The 15,085-nt window shown below is 33.6% G+C and overlaps 1 protein-coding gene across 1 annotated transcript; it reads left to right on the top strand.

Annotated features, from left to right (window-relative positions):
• The first annotated feature begins 5,238 nt into the window (after window positions 1-5,238).
• On the top strand, window positions 5,239-14,865 carry LOC105048739 (uncharacterized). The gene is made up of 9 exons (XM_073261437.1): window positions 5,239-5,393; window positions 5,493-5,562; window positions 6,891-6,958; window positions 11,643-11,704; window positions 13,267-13,348; window positions 13,441-13,674; window positions 14,256-14,384; window positions 14,478-14,539; window positions 14,638-14,865. The coding sequence occupies exons 1-9, from the start codon at window positions 5,343-5,345 to the stop codon at window positions 14,747-14,749; spliced, it is 870 nt and encodes a 289-aa protein (XP_073117538.1). The 5' UTR covers window positions 5,239-5,342; the 3' UTR covers window positions 14,750-14,865.
• The last annotated feature ends 220 nt before the right edge of the window (window positions 14,866-15,085 follow it).

Genomic DNA, 15,085 nt, shown 5'->3' with positions numbered 1-15,085 from the left:
TTAATCTAAGGCTGTAAATTTTTTTTTATCTCTGAGTTATTTTTGTGCATATTCATGTATTTAAAAATTATATTCTATAAATAAAAATTATTTAAATATTTAAAAATTTAAAAAGATTTAAATATATATATTTATATATGAAAAATAATTTAAAATATTGGATCAATTATGGCATCATCTCTGCATGATTTAGAACTTGAAAGGAGATAATTTCTTGATTTTAATAATTACATGGTCTTTAAATTATACATATTTATTCTTGTCTAATTTTTGAATAAAATTATTCTCCTATTTCTAAAAATGAGGTGTGAAAAGTCTGGTTGGATATTATTTTGAGAACTAGTTTGATAATGTATGAAAAATTGATTACTATAAAATTATGAGAAAAACTCTTTAGTTCATGATTTGGGTCTAGCCAACAGGATTGATCATTTATCACACATCAGAAATATATTTCTTTTGGGCTTAATCAGTTGAAGCTGATCATTGGCAAAGCTAGTTCTTTCAGATCTAGTCAATTGGGGTTAATCATTGGCATACGCTGATGCATCACATGTATATTTCAGAACTAGTCTCTTGCCTTATCATGGGGTGAATCTTGATCGTGTGAATCAGAGCTAGTTCCTTTTGAGCCTTGCCATTCAGAGCTGATCGCTGATACACGCTGATACGTTGCGTATTTATTTTTAAGGACTAGTCTCTTTCAGATCTTGTCACGAGGCTGATCGTGGCCGTAATCACCAAAGACTAAGAGAAGAGTTTTAGATATTTATTAATTTACATGGTATATTTTTTAAAAAATGATCTTGTTACATATTACTATTATATTATTATATTTTAAAAATTAGTTATGCTTGATTCCTCAGAGATATTGATAACTTATTGAGTCCGTAAAGCTCACCTCTTTTTTTTTTTTTAGATTCAGAAGATTCTATTGGGCTTGGGACCGAGCAGCATCAAATTTTAGAGAATTTTACTTAGTTTATTTTTGAATAAATATTTTGATCTTGATTATGATGAGATATTAATGGATAAAATTTATTGGATTTGTTTTCACTACTGCCTGAGTTGAATTGACAAATTAAAAAAAAGATAGGCCTTACATATTGTTTAGGGTTTGCTCTAAGAAGTGTGCGGCCATCACATGCCTAATCTGGATACTGGATTTGGGGCATGACAATTGCACTTAATCTTTATAATGGTAATATAATCTTAGTTACATAATGACCCTAGGTTGCATCATCGAAGATTACCATTGCAACAATTCTCTTTTTTTCTGAAAAAAAGAAAAAAGAAACAACCAAGCACTTTCCAGTGAAAGCATCAATGTAATCATGAAATTATGAAGAATTTCTTGATGAGACATGTTTCTAGTAGCTAACTAATCCATAATGATAATGAAGTATGGATTCCCATGTGCTTAACCTATATATACATACATACATACATATGCATACATACATATATATATACATACATATAGATACATACATACATACATATATACATATATATATACATGCATATATATATATTAATAACATAATTTAATGTGAAGAGATATTCTTTTTAGGTGACACAATAAAACTCATTTGAGAAGTAGAGTTGGCAAAACTTCAATACTCCTTTATAGAGTATTGTTTTATATATATAGAAAGAGAGATAGACTGGGCTCCGATTGATCAGATCCCAGCCTATATCCAGCTCCTAGTCTCTTGGATCGGCGTGAATCCCAATATAACACTAAAAAGTAACATACGAGATTTGGAAGACATTAGGTTGAGCTGAAATTATTTTAAAAAAAATGTATTGAATAGGAGATGGAACTCACATGTCTTTTGCTTGGATGAAGTGGGGAGTTTAAAAAAAAAAATAAAATAGTGCCTTAATGGGGATGAGACATAAAAGAGAAGCTCTTTGGTTTAGCCTACATGAGATGGTATTTGAAAATAATAAAAAGATACTCTTTCCTCTTTCTTACAAGTAAACAACATTTTATCCTATCTCTCTCCCTCTATTTCTCACTGGCAAAACAACTCTAAAAGCCCCTCTCTCTTTTTTCGATGCAAACATCTATCATATGCTCGCTCTCCATCTCTCTCTCTTCGATGCAAACACCTCTCATTCCTACTCTTTCCTCTCTCTTACCGGCAAAACACATTTCTTCCTCCATCTCTCCCTCTGTTTTTTTTCGAAAGAAACTTATTTCCCATCTCTCTCTGATGTAAACACCTTCTAGCTCTCTGTTGATTCATAAGAGATTCACCTGTTACTGATTCATACAGTTTTATACACAAGAGATTCACAACACATCTAAATATCATGACAGAATACAAATTTCTTATAAATATAGACAAATAACAGAGCCAACACAGATATGGTCACATCAATAGCATAAAGTAAACTATGATGATCCCATCTTACGATCTTTTATGATCACCTACGCAGCATATCTGGTACGTAACTCCGATACATGAGCATCTGTAATTACGATCTACCACCCCATCTCTCCATAAAATGCATGATGTAGATGGCACAATCAGGCCTACAAATAAAATATTTTATGCTTACAATCAATAAAGCAAATAACTGATATGTTGGATTAGTTGGCACGAATGTGGCTTAACGCAAATGATTATAATAATTATCCTCAGGATTTAGTGTTTATCTTCTCCTCTTGTTGTTTATCCTGGATGGATCCTTGTCTCATTCAACTTTTGAACCCCGAGTTTACGTTTATCTTGGATAGTTTCTGTTTATCACCGCAGAGTTTGTGTTTATTATTCATAGTTTCTGTTTATTATATAAAGTTTATATTTATTCTGGAGTACTTTATGTTTATCCTGTCATGGGTTCATGAAAGCCAGAGAGCAATCTGAACAGTTTGTGTTTATCCTAGGTCTGATTGTGTTTATTATTTAGAGTTTATGTTTATTCTCTAATAATTTATGTTTATTTTTGTAGGACTTAGTGTCTATCCTCTTCTCTTATTTTTTATCCTGAGTGGACCCTTAGATTATTCAACTTTTGAATTTCGAGTTTGTGTTTATATATACCGAACAGTTTCTATTTATCACCTTAGAGTTTGTATTTGTTATTCGTAGTTTCTGTTTATTATACGGAGTTTATGTTTATTTTGGAATACTTTATGTTTATTCTACCATAGGTTCATGAAAGACAAAGAGCAATCTGGAAAGTTTGTATTTATCTTGAGTCTATTTATGTTTATTATTTGAAGTTTATGTTTATCTTTTAATAGTTTGTATTTATTTTCACAGGACTTAGTGTTTATTCTCCTCTTTTATTGCTTATCCTAAGAGACCCCTAGGATGACCTAAGTGTTAGGATTTGAGTCTGTGTTTATTTTGGGCCATTTGTGTTTATCGTCTCAGACTTTGTGTTTATTATATCGAGTTTTTGTTTATTTTGTAGCGTTTGTATTTATCTTGAGATAGTTTATATTTATTTTGGATATATGTATATTTATTATTTAGAGTTTGTATTTATCCTCAGATAGTGTATGTTTATTTCAGCAGGAGTTAGCTGAGTTCATATTTATTTCAGTAGAGTTTTTGTTTATTATACACAGTTTGTATTTATTATACAGCATTTGTATTTATTCTAGGTCACTTTGTATTTATCTAGTTATGGGTTCCTAAAGACAAAGAGCAACTTAGGATAGCTTGTATTTATCTTGCACCAGTTTATATTTATTTTTTAATATTTATGTTTATTCTAGGATGATTTATATTTATTTCAGCAAGAGTTAGTATTTATCCTTCTCTTTTTGTGTTTATCTTGGGAGAACCCTTGGATCACCCAACTTGTGGATCTCGAATTTGTATTTATTTTGCGGGGTTTGTGTTTATTTCTGCAAAGTTTTTATTTATTATATGTAGTTTGTATCTATTATATGGCATTTGTATTTATTCTGAAAGATTTTGTATTTATCCTGCTTCATTAAGTAAAAAAAAAAAAAACTCAATTTATAGAGTAAATATTTAAACTTCATAATTATAATGTAACATTAGATGCAAAAAAATCTAACAGAGCAAATCATATTATTGTGTAGGAGTCTTACATTCATTTAAAATTATATACAACTATATATCTTTACATGTTACTGGTGGAATAAATTATGTATACTCATTTACATATAACAACTATCCAACTCAAAATAATGCCCATCATAACAAAGTTAATTTTCATGTGATCTAAAATATTGGTGAGTCTATACGGTCGTCGAATTCCTCTTTCTCAAATGAACTACTCCTGATGTAGGCTTCGAAATCATCTATCTACATAAAGTACAACTATTCAGTAAGTCGCAGAAAAAGATTTTATTAAAATTATATAAACATGAATTAATTATGAAGATGTAGTTTTTATTAATATTTGTCTTACATGTTCGAATATTATGATCCTTTTGATGGTATTTCTTATATGTTCACTGCTTCTTCGCTATAATCTCTATTGGATGCTAGAACCTAGTGAGTTTTTTATGACCTTTATAATTAGAAACTGGAGGATCTTTAAGATAGAGAGATAAGTAGGAGAGTGGGTGAGAGAGAATGAGAGGATGGGCTATGATTCCGATTAAAGAGAAATGGGGAGAGAGTTTCAGAGGGACAGAGAGAAAGAATGAGAGGTGTTTTGGCCAGAGAGATAGATATAGAGAGAGAAGAGATGAGAGGCATTTGCGCTAGACATAGAGAGAGAGGGAATGAAGGGTGTTTGCATCGGAGAGAGAGGTAATAAGAAATGTTTGTGCTAGAGAGAGAGAGGGAAAGAGAGATGTTCTACCAACAAGAAATAGAGGGAGAGAGAGAATGAAATATATTTTGCCAGAAAGAGGGAAGAGTAGGAATGAGAGGTGTTTACATCGAGAGAGTGGAGGGAGAGGATACGGGAGATGCTTGCGTCGAAGGGAGAGAGATAGGGAATGAGAATTGTTCTGTCAGTGAGAAACAGAGAAAGAAAGAGAGAATAAAATGTATTTTACCAATGAAAGTGAAAGAGAGGGAAGAGTTCATATTTATTATTTTTAAGCACCATCTCACGTAGGTTATAATCAGAGAGCTCCTCTTTCGGATCCTATTCCCCCATTAAGATATTATTTTATTTTTTTTCAAAAATCACTTGGTCCAAACAAAAGCCGCATGAGTCCCATCTCTTCGGATTTGAACTGGGCCCTGATTTTCAATCTGCCTCCTGCGGACCGACGCACCCGTGTACAACTTCAAGCCGCATGAATCCAAACAACCGAATGGAAGTGAAAAACTGACCCTAAAACACGCAGCAGCACCTACCGTATCCCTTCGAGCTCGCCGTAGGGGAAGAGAATGGGGACTGTCCTCGACTCCCATTTCTTGGCCCTAACCGCTCTCGTCACTGTACTCTCTCTCTTTCTCTCTCTCTCTCTCTCTCGCCCCGCCCCCCCCCCCCACCCCCCGGCATGTTCTTCTAATCCTCATCTTTTTCATGATTGATAGGTTGGATATCAGTTGGTATTCTTCATCGTCACCGCGTTGCTTAAGTTTGACAAGGTCACTGACTTTGCCGGTAAATATATTCTTACCCTTTTTGCTTTTCTCTGCATATCTACTGTATCTTGTAATTCCTTATGCTCCTCTAATTGCTAGAAAATGAGCACCGTCTCTGGTTCTTTAGATAATTAATTTTAGAGCCGTTTATATTTATATGTTATTAAATTCCTTGCTTTATTGGGGCGTTGGTTTTTCTTTTAATTGAATGCAATTTTTTGGCTTTTATAGCTGTACGAAAGTCTGCTAATGAAAACCCTGTTCTAGTTATGCTGAAAAAAGATCAGGTGTTCGTATAATGATACTTCGTATCTATACCTCTTTCTTGGCGGTTACCATAATATTACAAATAGAGATACCAGTTAGAATGTTAAAACATGTATTCATTTGCTCAAAATGGATAGTGGACACAAATCACGTTTCACCATTATGTGCTTTTGTTTGAAATAAGGACATGTAAGCTATGTTCTTATATGTTTCAAACAATGCCGTAGACAGCTAATATTGGCCATATCCATGTTTTCTCTAAAAGAACATGAATATAAATCAAGGTTCTTTATTTTTTCTTTCCTTTTCTTTTATTATTATTTTTTTTATGGGGCACATGTTTTTAAACAAGGGTGGTAGCCTCGCCTAGTATCCCTAATCCTGGAATTCCTCACATATAAATATAAGACTCGGAATTTCAAAGCATTTACATGAACTATGGTGACTTTGTAGAGTATCATTTTCTATTCGATATACTCAAACAGAATATGCGTGTATTCTGCCTTGAAACAAAGGATCCTATTAAGAACTGCTATATGGTAATGAAATCCAACTAACCACGCTGAGCATTTTTCGTGGATTATAGTATTATAAAAGGAGTCTAAGGAAAAACACTTGGGTAGTCTAAAGTCTTATTGTTACAGCATTGAGAAGGCAACCTGACAAATTAAAGTATGAAAAGAAGATTGAAGAGATATTGATGATTTAATTCTCTCATGTTTTACATCCACTTTGAGTTTATGAGATCGGTATAGGACTAAGATGGAACAGTGTCCTATGGACTAGTGGACCTGGAGGAATGATATGATTGAGATAAAGCTAGACCAAGCCCGGGGAGCCATATTCTATAACTGGACTTGGTCTTATTAAAGAGAATGAGATGGAAAAGCTATGATACTGTAGCAAATGAAGTGCAATTATTGTTCCATTTATCTCTATTGTTTGGTAATGGCTTAAAGAACCAGCAAACTTTTATTTATTTGAAGAACTGAATCTTAGTGGTTGGGTTTTATAATTTTTGCTACCACATTTGAATATGCTGCTTTATATCATGCTTTCATATTATTATGCTGTATCCAGGTAGCACAAATTTCGTTATACTTGGTATGCTAACTCTTGCTTTAAAAGGAACATGGCATTTACGACAGGTACGGCTACTCTTTGTCGTTATATGTATCCTAAAAATGTTTTACTATCGTATTAGTAAAACAACAAGGAATTACTTGATCAACAAATTATGCACTTGCATTTCAATAGAAGCATGTGTCCACTTATGTTGCTTCAATTAGAGAACCTGCATTTGTTTTAGTTGACATTTGTAGGTCCAATCATCTTTAGCATAAGTCCTCTCAATGTGCAATTAAAGATCTTTCTTGATTTCTTTAGTGGATTGATTATTTATTTGGATAGTCTGGCAGTTTGTAACTTTTCCACTGTGTCTAAGTAGAATGAGTTGTTCTTAATGTTTTTAATTATCAGTGGTTAGAATGAGAAAACATGGGCAGATATTTTTCATTAATTGGATGTGAAAAAGTTTAAATTTCAAATTAGTTCAACCACGGTCCACCTAATACATTATTAAGTTATAGTGTATATAATAATCTTAACCCAGAGCATGCCTCCTTGACCATTGGAAGGAAAAAAAGGCATTGATAGATAGCTAGTCAGTGCCAGGGCTCTTACATGTTAATTAGATTTGGTTTTCTGCTATTTATGTAATACCTACCAGTAATATCTTACATAAATTCTTTTCTTGACAAGTAAGCTGTTTGTCATTCAGGAATCATGGAATATGCATGGAATTTCATTCAATCTGAAGATAGCAAAACCAATATTTAACTTGCAATTTTTTTTGCATTTTGTGGAGAAAACATCCGGTATCATGAACCTGAAGTCATTTTTGTTATAAGAATTTCTTGAACAAGAATTTCACTAGTAGATCTAGAAGATGACATAGCCATACTTGTAATATTCAGTGAATTTCTAAAAAAATTGTGAATTTTTTGTCATATAAAAGCTAGCCGAATTATTTTGCAAAATTTTCACAATTCATGAATAAATTGCGAGTTTTCAGCTTTATTTCAAGGGGGATTTCATGGTCGTATGTGTGCTGGATGCTGCATGGATTAAGGAACTAGGAAAAAGCAAAAAAAATGGGAGGGGAGGGGGGGGGGTTGGGGAGGGAAACAGAAGGAAGTAAATGACTTGGGTTTCCCCTAGATTTAAATATAGAATAAATTTTTTTAACGGTCCATAAGCCCCATTCCTAATTGTCTAAAGCAAATTAATCAGAATCAAGTTCATTTCCCTCCTCTGAAATGATCGTTTTTGCTTCCTCTTATATTTTGTTTTTTCTAGTTCTTTGACACCTTCTCCTTTAAAATAAAAAGGAAAAAGAAAATTACTTTATATCTTCACCATATCCCTTGGGTTAGTTAATACTAACTGCCTACAAAAATCATAAAGATTTAATTTTTTATATTTATATATAAATATGAACCTAAATTATCTATGTTTTTATATTTATTAATTTAATTTTCTGAATTTATTCTAAGTTGTTTTTGTTTTCTAGATTTTTCTAGATTCCAAATTAACATCACCGAATTATTCCCAATTGCTAAACTTGCGACCTTGGATGTAGCAAGCATGGTCCAAAAAACTTCCTAATTAATCATATATATATATATATATATATATATATATATATATATATATATATATATATATATATATATAAAATAATACTTTGTGGAGGAGCGTTGGGGTGTTGCCAACTCAGCTCCTTAAACGAGTTTGGTTGTGCCACCTGGACAGAAAAGTATTGAAAATCTCCATCGATTTAAGGAAGCCCTATACGAAACGTCGCGATCCGAGCCTTCGCGGCTTCGCACAAGCACCGGCAAACCCCAACCACCGTCCAAGCTTCCTTATTTGGTCTCTCCAAATGGGCGACCACCCACGACCGGGGCCGGGGAGGGGAGGCAAGGGGGGTTGGTGGTGCCGGAGCCGGGGGAGGGTTGGTGGAGGGGAGGGGCGGCCGCTGGTGCTCACGCAGAGCCGTGGGGGCTTGGGTTCGTCGGGGCCAGGGGACGAAATAAGAGGGGACGGTGATCGAACGGGGCCGTGGAGGAGAGGGGGGTTGGTGGCGTCGGAGCCGGGGGAGGGGAGGAGGTTTGGTGGTCGCATGGAGCCGGGTACGGCACAGACGGTGGTGGGGCGGGCCTGGATTGGTGGTGCCGAAGCCGGAGGAGGGGAGGGGTGGTCGTTGGTGCTCGCGCGGAGCTGCGAGGGTTGGGTTCGTCGGGGCTGAGGAAGGGAACAGGAGGGGACGGCGATGGGGTGGGGCCGCAGAGGAGAGGAGAGGGGGGATGGTGGTGCCGGAGCCGGGGGACGCAGCAAAGGCGGGGGGTGGGGGGGTGGAGACGGCGGGAGAAAGGAAAAGAAAGGGGAAAAGAAAAAAAAAAGAAAGAAAAAAAGAAAATATTTGGGGAGGGGAGGAAAAAAGAAAAAATATTATTTTATTATTATTAATAATAATTTAAAATATTATTTTTTAGGATATTAATTTTAAAAAAAGACATTTGGGGAGGGGGGAAAAATGGAAAAAATAAAAAAATATTATTATTTTATTATTAATAATAATTTGAAGCAGAAGAAAAAATATTAATTTTAAAATAATAATAAAAATATTATTTTTTAAATATTATTTTAAAAGTACTATTAATAATAATAACATATTATTTTTAAAAATTTATTTCAAAAAATTAATAATAAAATATTATTTAAAAAAATATTATTTTTAAATAATAATGAATATATTATTTTTAAAATATTAATTTATTATTAATAATAATTCGAATAATAACAAAAACATAGCAATATCAGAAAAATTATTTTCGTGCATCTGACGTGAATGGTGGTGGAGCGGGACCGCAACGGGGGCAGCGCGGATGGCTATGACCTGGGTTTCATGCTATGGGAGCGGCGGGAGAAAGGAAAAAGAAGAAAAAAAAGAAAATATTTGGAGAGAGGAGGGAAAAAAAATATTATTATTTTATTATTAATAATAATTTGAAGCAAAAAATATTAATTTTAAAATAATAATAATTTTTTTAAAAAAAATACTATTTTAAAAAATAATATTTTTATTATTAATTTAAAAATACTATTTGTATAATAACATATTATTTTTAAAAAATTAATTACAAAAAATTAATAATAAAATATTATTATAAAAAATATTATTTTTTAAAATAATAATAAAAATATTATTTTTAAAAATATTAATTTATTATTAATAATAATTCGAATAATAATAAGAGCACAACAACATCTAAAAAATAGGATAATAACATTTGAAAAATTATTTTTGTGCATTCGGTCCCCCGCAACGCGCGGGTCTTCGACTAGTTAGTATATATTTTTGAAGATGATGAGAAGAGCATGTAAAATAGAGCTTAAATCTTGTACTTCTTTTTAAAGAAAACTTGTCTTTTCACCCAAAAATAGTAAGGTAGATAAGCTTGCCTACCAAAAACATTAGTTCAAAGGACCTGAACCCTAAACAGATGTACATATGTAGGTGTACATGCTTGCATGCATGCATGCATGCATGCATATACATACCTTTGTTCATGAATGTATGCATTTGTGTAATCATCCAATCTTTTTGGAGCATAATTTGTTTTCCAACTCTTGGAAAAATGCTGTCCAAATCCATCTCAACAGTCTTTTCCTCCCGTTGGCATTTAGACTCTTTAATTATATAGCTGGACAAGGATCCTAATTCCCACGTCAGTCTGACAGTATAACAGAAACAATGAGACATCAACATCTGATTTCTTTTATCCTGATTCTAACATGTCAGTCTTACAGTATAGCAGAAACAATAAAAGTATGAAACATAGACATCTGATTTCTTTTGGTCATGAAACTCGCATTATGCACCTTCATAACTCTCCAGGAGCATAATCTCAAGTGGTTTTAACTTGTTTATTAAATGTGGGCTATGGCTTGTCTTCAACCAAAAAATTCAAGAATTTCATTCTTTCTGTGAATCATTAAGTTGTCATTAGTTGAGGATGGATGTATCATAACAGGTCTTATGATTTGCTGCTATATAACTCAGCCTGGTCTGGCTTTTTCTTCCCCACATTTTTTCATATCATCATTTAGTGCAAATTGATTTTTGTTTTATTCTTTTTATTTTTTTACTTCATGTGCATTTGTAACATTTTGTTGTGACTGAAGTTCTATTGGAAAGCATCTTTAACCCTTATTTTATTCATAAGTTCTGTAAATTGACATGTCATATTTGATGGCATTCAAAACTCTGAATGAAAGTGAGGAAGAATTTAAAAAGCTTATAGCCATGAAGGGTCTAGCCAAGCATATTGGAATGCATAGTGATGCCACTGTAAAGTCCATCCTGTCTAGGAGAGTGGTGGTTACAGCATACTTCAATAGCATTTCAGCACAGAGATTTTATTTGTTCAGTTCTTTAAACATTAAAATCATTTAGTAATCTACTAGTTGGTTTTATTTGAAGTATCAGCTATTACTGTAGCTCTTCAATTTATGTCTGTAGTAATAAATTTGCTGTATAATTTGCCATAGAGAATGTAGTTAGAGTTTTCTACATTGGTAAACTTATTAATTCTTAAATGGTCTATTTCAACTCAACAAATTAATTTACCTTAACCTGACCTGTTTTAGCCATATATTAACTGAATAAGTTATGTGATTGACATACATGAAATGTATCTTCATGACAATAATTCTCTTTCGGAATGTGTAAAGTCATCTATCTAAGCATGTAGTTCTGGATTACAGATTGTATCGACAATGCTTGTAGTGCTTTGGGGACTTCGTTTGGGACTATTTTTATTGATGAGGTATGCTTATTGAACATTACAAAAAAAAAAAAAAGAAAAAAAAAAAGGTATGCTTTGTTCTATATATAGTTTGCGTATTTTAAGTTGATCCCATTGCTTGGATCAGTTTCATATTTGATTTTTTATTTAAAAAATAAGTTCAGCACATGGATTCCTGATGTCTCATTTCCTTGAAGCACCATCACATGGCAATCCTGATAACAATTATAGGTTGCCTCATTAACGTCTGGAGCTTCGTGGTCATGAATTTCAAAGATCAGTGGTTCCTGCAAACTTTTTATGATATCCCTAGAGTACTGTAATCTCCTTTTCTTGTGCTTTAGTGCGTAGACTATTTCCTTGGTGTTGTTCCATGGCACAATTGGATTATGAGAATGCTTGTAAAAAGTGAACTGCGATCAAATATGGAACTTATTGTGATGCGATTATCAAGGATGAAGCTTGTAATTAAGATGTAGTTAAAATTACTATCAACAATCTAACTTTAAACAATTTTTTATTTTTATAGATGATTTATGTCTAAGGTTGAATTCAAAGACAATATCCGACAAACAGCTTCTACTTATGAAAGTAAAAGAGAAATGACTGTGAGGAAGATGTGATAAAATAATGAAAAGAAAAAAATAGTAGAGAAATAAGAGAGAAAACAAGAAAGGAAAGGTTGTGTTGCATGGTCAGATATGTGGGCGCTTTACCATTAGTTGTAGCTTTGGTTTACGAGCATACAATAGTTCTCCCTGTTTCCGAAATTGTGGACCAGTGTGATGATGGCTCTATCAATTTAGTACCAGAGTATCAATTTCATCTGAAATCATTAGACATCAAGAAATTATCGGGTTGATCCGTAGGTATTGATGATGCTGGAGTTAGACCAGGATGCCTGTGAACTTCAGGAAAATTTGGTGTCAAGTTACTTCCGAGGTGGATAGAATTGATCAGTGTTATTGTGCTAATTTGTCGGATGAGGGCTTTGTTTGCAATTCTGAATTTTAAACTGATTTGCAAAAGTAGATGGCAAGCCTATCATCAGGAATCTAGTTAATTTCATAAGGTTTCATGCCAAATAATAACATGTCAAAATTGTCTAACATCTGAATTAAAAGGTAACAAGCAGGTAAGAATAAACGCCATTGTTTTAATGAAAGGATAAGTGTATATAATTGTATACTAATTAATAAATAATAAATGTCGAAAGAGACTATATCCAACTAGATTGAGGAATAATCTCCTTTGACAAAAGCCTGTCAACAAGCATGTTATAACTGAGAAAGTAGTAACACATTCATTAATTTAAACCACATTAAATTACCTTGGCAACCCCCCCCCCCCCCCCCCCCCCCCCGCCCCCCCAACACACACACAACAACCCACAAAAAAAAAAAAAAGAAAAAAAAAAGAAAAAGAAAAAGAAAAAGAAAAGAGATCCTTCTTTATAATATTAGATGCTTTAATTGTTATATTTCAGTAACTTGTTACTCACTCTAATGCAATTTTTCTGGATTTTTTAACTTTTCTTTCTGCAAATTCTCATTATGTGTTTCATATTTTCTGGTGAAAAATAGGATCCTGCAGTGGGGGGAGGACCGTCGTTTAGACAAAATGCGTAACCATTTGGGGAAGTTGGCAGTTTTTTGGACAATCCAGGTTTTCCATGACATGTACTTACATACATTGTTCAGATTTTACAATTTCTGAAAGGCCAGTAAGGTATCACCATTAATCCTCATTAATAACAGGCTCTCTGGGTGTGGACTGTTAGCTTGCCTCTCACAATTGTGAATGCTGGTGATAGAAATCCATCTGTCAAACCTCAAGATATAATTGGTTGGATAATGTGGTGTGTGGGCTTATTTATTGAAGCAACTGCTGATCAGCAGAAGTTGATGTTCAAGAATTCTCCTTCTAATAGGGGAAAATGGTGCAATGTAGGACTTTGGAAATATTCTCGTCACCCAAATTACTTTGGTGAGGTCAGTAATCTTTTATCATTGAACTTCCTTTTTGCTATTCTTATTGTGTTTGATTCAACTTCTAGGATCCTGATTTTCTTCCATTCTTTTTAATGTTGGCTTTAAGGTCACTGTTCTCAAAAGCTAATTTATAATTGGGCAGGCCATAAGAAGCACCTGACTACTTTGTTATCAATGTTGATCCATATCATTGACTGCATCATATTGTACTTCAATGTTTGTTCTCAAACAGTTGATATGCTGGCATCTTTGTTTTGATTTGAATTTTTATATTTCTCAAGTTGTTTGATGCTGCACTCTTTTTTTTTTTTCTTTTTTTTTTTTTTGCATTAGTTGGTACCGTGGTCTGCCTTCTAGTAAAATTGCAATGGTAGTTGAAGCTCTGGATTGGATTTACTTCTCCATTCTCACTTTCTATATTGATTCATTTTTTGGAAGTTTTTGGTTGATGAATGTTGTCTATGCACATATATGACTCTTCTTGAGAAACATAAAATTTCATACATGTTCATGGATTCTGTCAAATAGCTATAGTTCTTTGTAGTATCCCCATTAATATTTGATTCTTGATGCATTTACAGATTCTCCTATGGTGGGGAATATTTGTAGCTTGTACTCCTGTTCTTGAAGGTGCAGAATGGCTAGTAGTTGTTGGACCTATATTTGTGACTCTTTTGCTTCTTTTTGTTAGTGGCATCCCCCTACTTGAGGTTTGGCACTCGGCTTCTAGATGGTTTAGGTTATGCATTGATTTACCATGCCTTTGAAGATAATAATTCTGATTGTGGTTTATCTAAAAGCAGAAATCAGCTGATAAGCGTTTCAAGTCTGTGGCAGAGTACCATTTCTACAAAAGCACAACAAGGTTAGCTTCCTTTGCTTCAGTTTCTTATATTGAATTACTCAAGAATAATTTGACAAAGCAAGTAGAGCAACTTGTTCTAATATTTATTTCCCTTCCAGCCCTCTTGTTCCATTGCCACCTTTTATATATGGAAAACTGCCACAGTGGTTCAAGGTAGCTTTCCTTTTGGAGTTCCCTCTCTATAGTCGAGGTTTTCCACATGAAGGTTAAGCCGACAGTGCTAAAATTTCTCCAGAAATCAATTCCTGTGATGTATATACACTTTTTCTTTGTCATTCTATCTAAACTATACATAATTTTATGAGGAACTGGATATGATTTCATCATTGTCAAGTTCTACTCTTCCTATTGAGAGTTTGATGCTGCCATAGAAAATAAGACACTGTATAGTTCGCATCGGATTGCAGAATCCTTGAATTTACAGTGTATTGCTTTGCAAATGGATACAAGGATCATGCTGTGTTTTATGCTCTGCAAGTTACAAGAGATGCTGCCACACACGGTGATATCATATGATTGTATTCACTTTTACTAGATGGAAAGCTT

Source organism: Elaeis guineensis, chromosome 7 (assembly GCF_000442705.2).
Source record: "Elaeis guineensis isolate ETL-2024a chromosome 7, EG11, whole genome shotgun sequence".
In the NCBI taxonomy this organism is placed as follows: Eukaryota; Viridiplantae; Streptophyta; class Magnoliopsida; order Arecales; family Arecaceae; genus Elaeis; species Elaeis guineensis.
This window is presented reverse-complemented; position numbering and strand designations above follow the sequence as displayed.

Excerpts from the sequence above, each read along its gene's own strand:
- LOC105048739 (XM_073261437.1), top strand. The coding sequence starts at position 5,343 with ATGGGGACTGTCCTCGACTCCCATTTCTTGGCCCTAACCGCTCTCGTC. Across the intron at positions 11,705-13,266 it reads GGACTATTTTTATTGATGAG|GATCCTGCAGTGGGGGGAGG; the intron begins GTATGCTTATTG and ends GGTGAAAAATAG. Across the intron at positions 13,349-13,440 it reads CAGTTTTTTGGACAATCCAG|GCTCTCTGGGTGTGGACTGT; the intron begins GTTTTCCATGAC and ends CATTAATAACAG.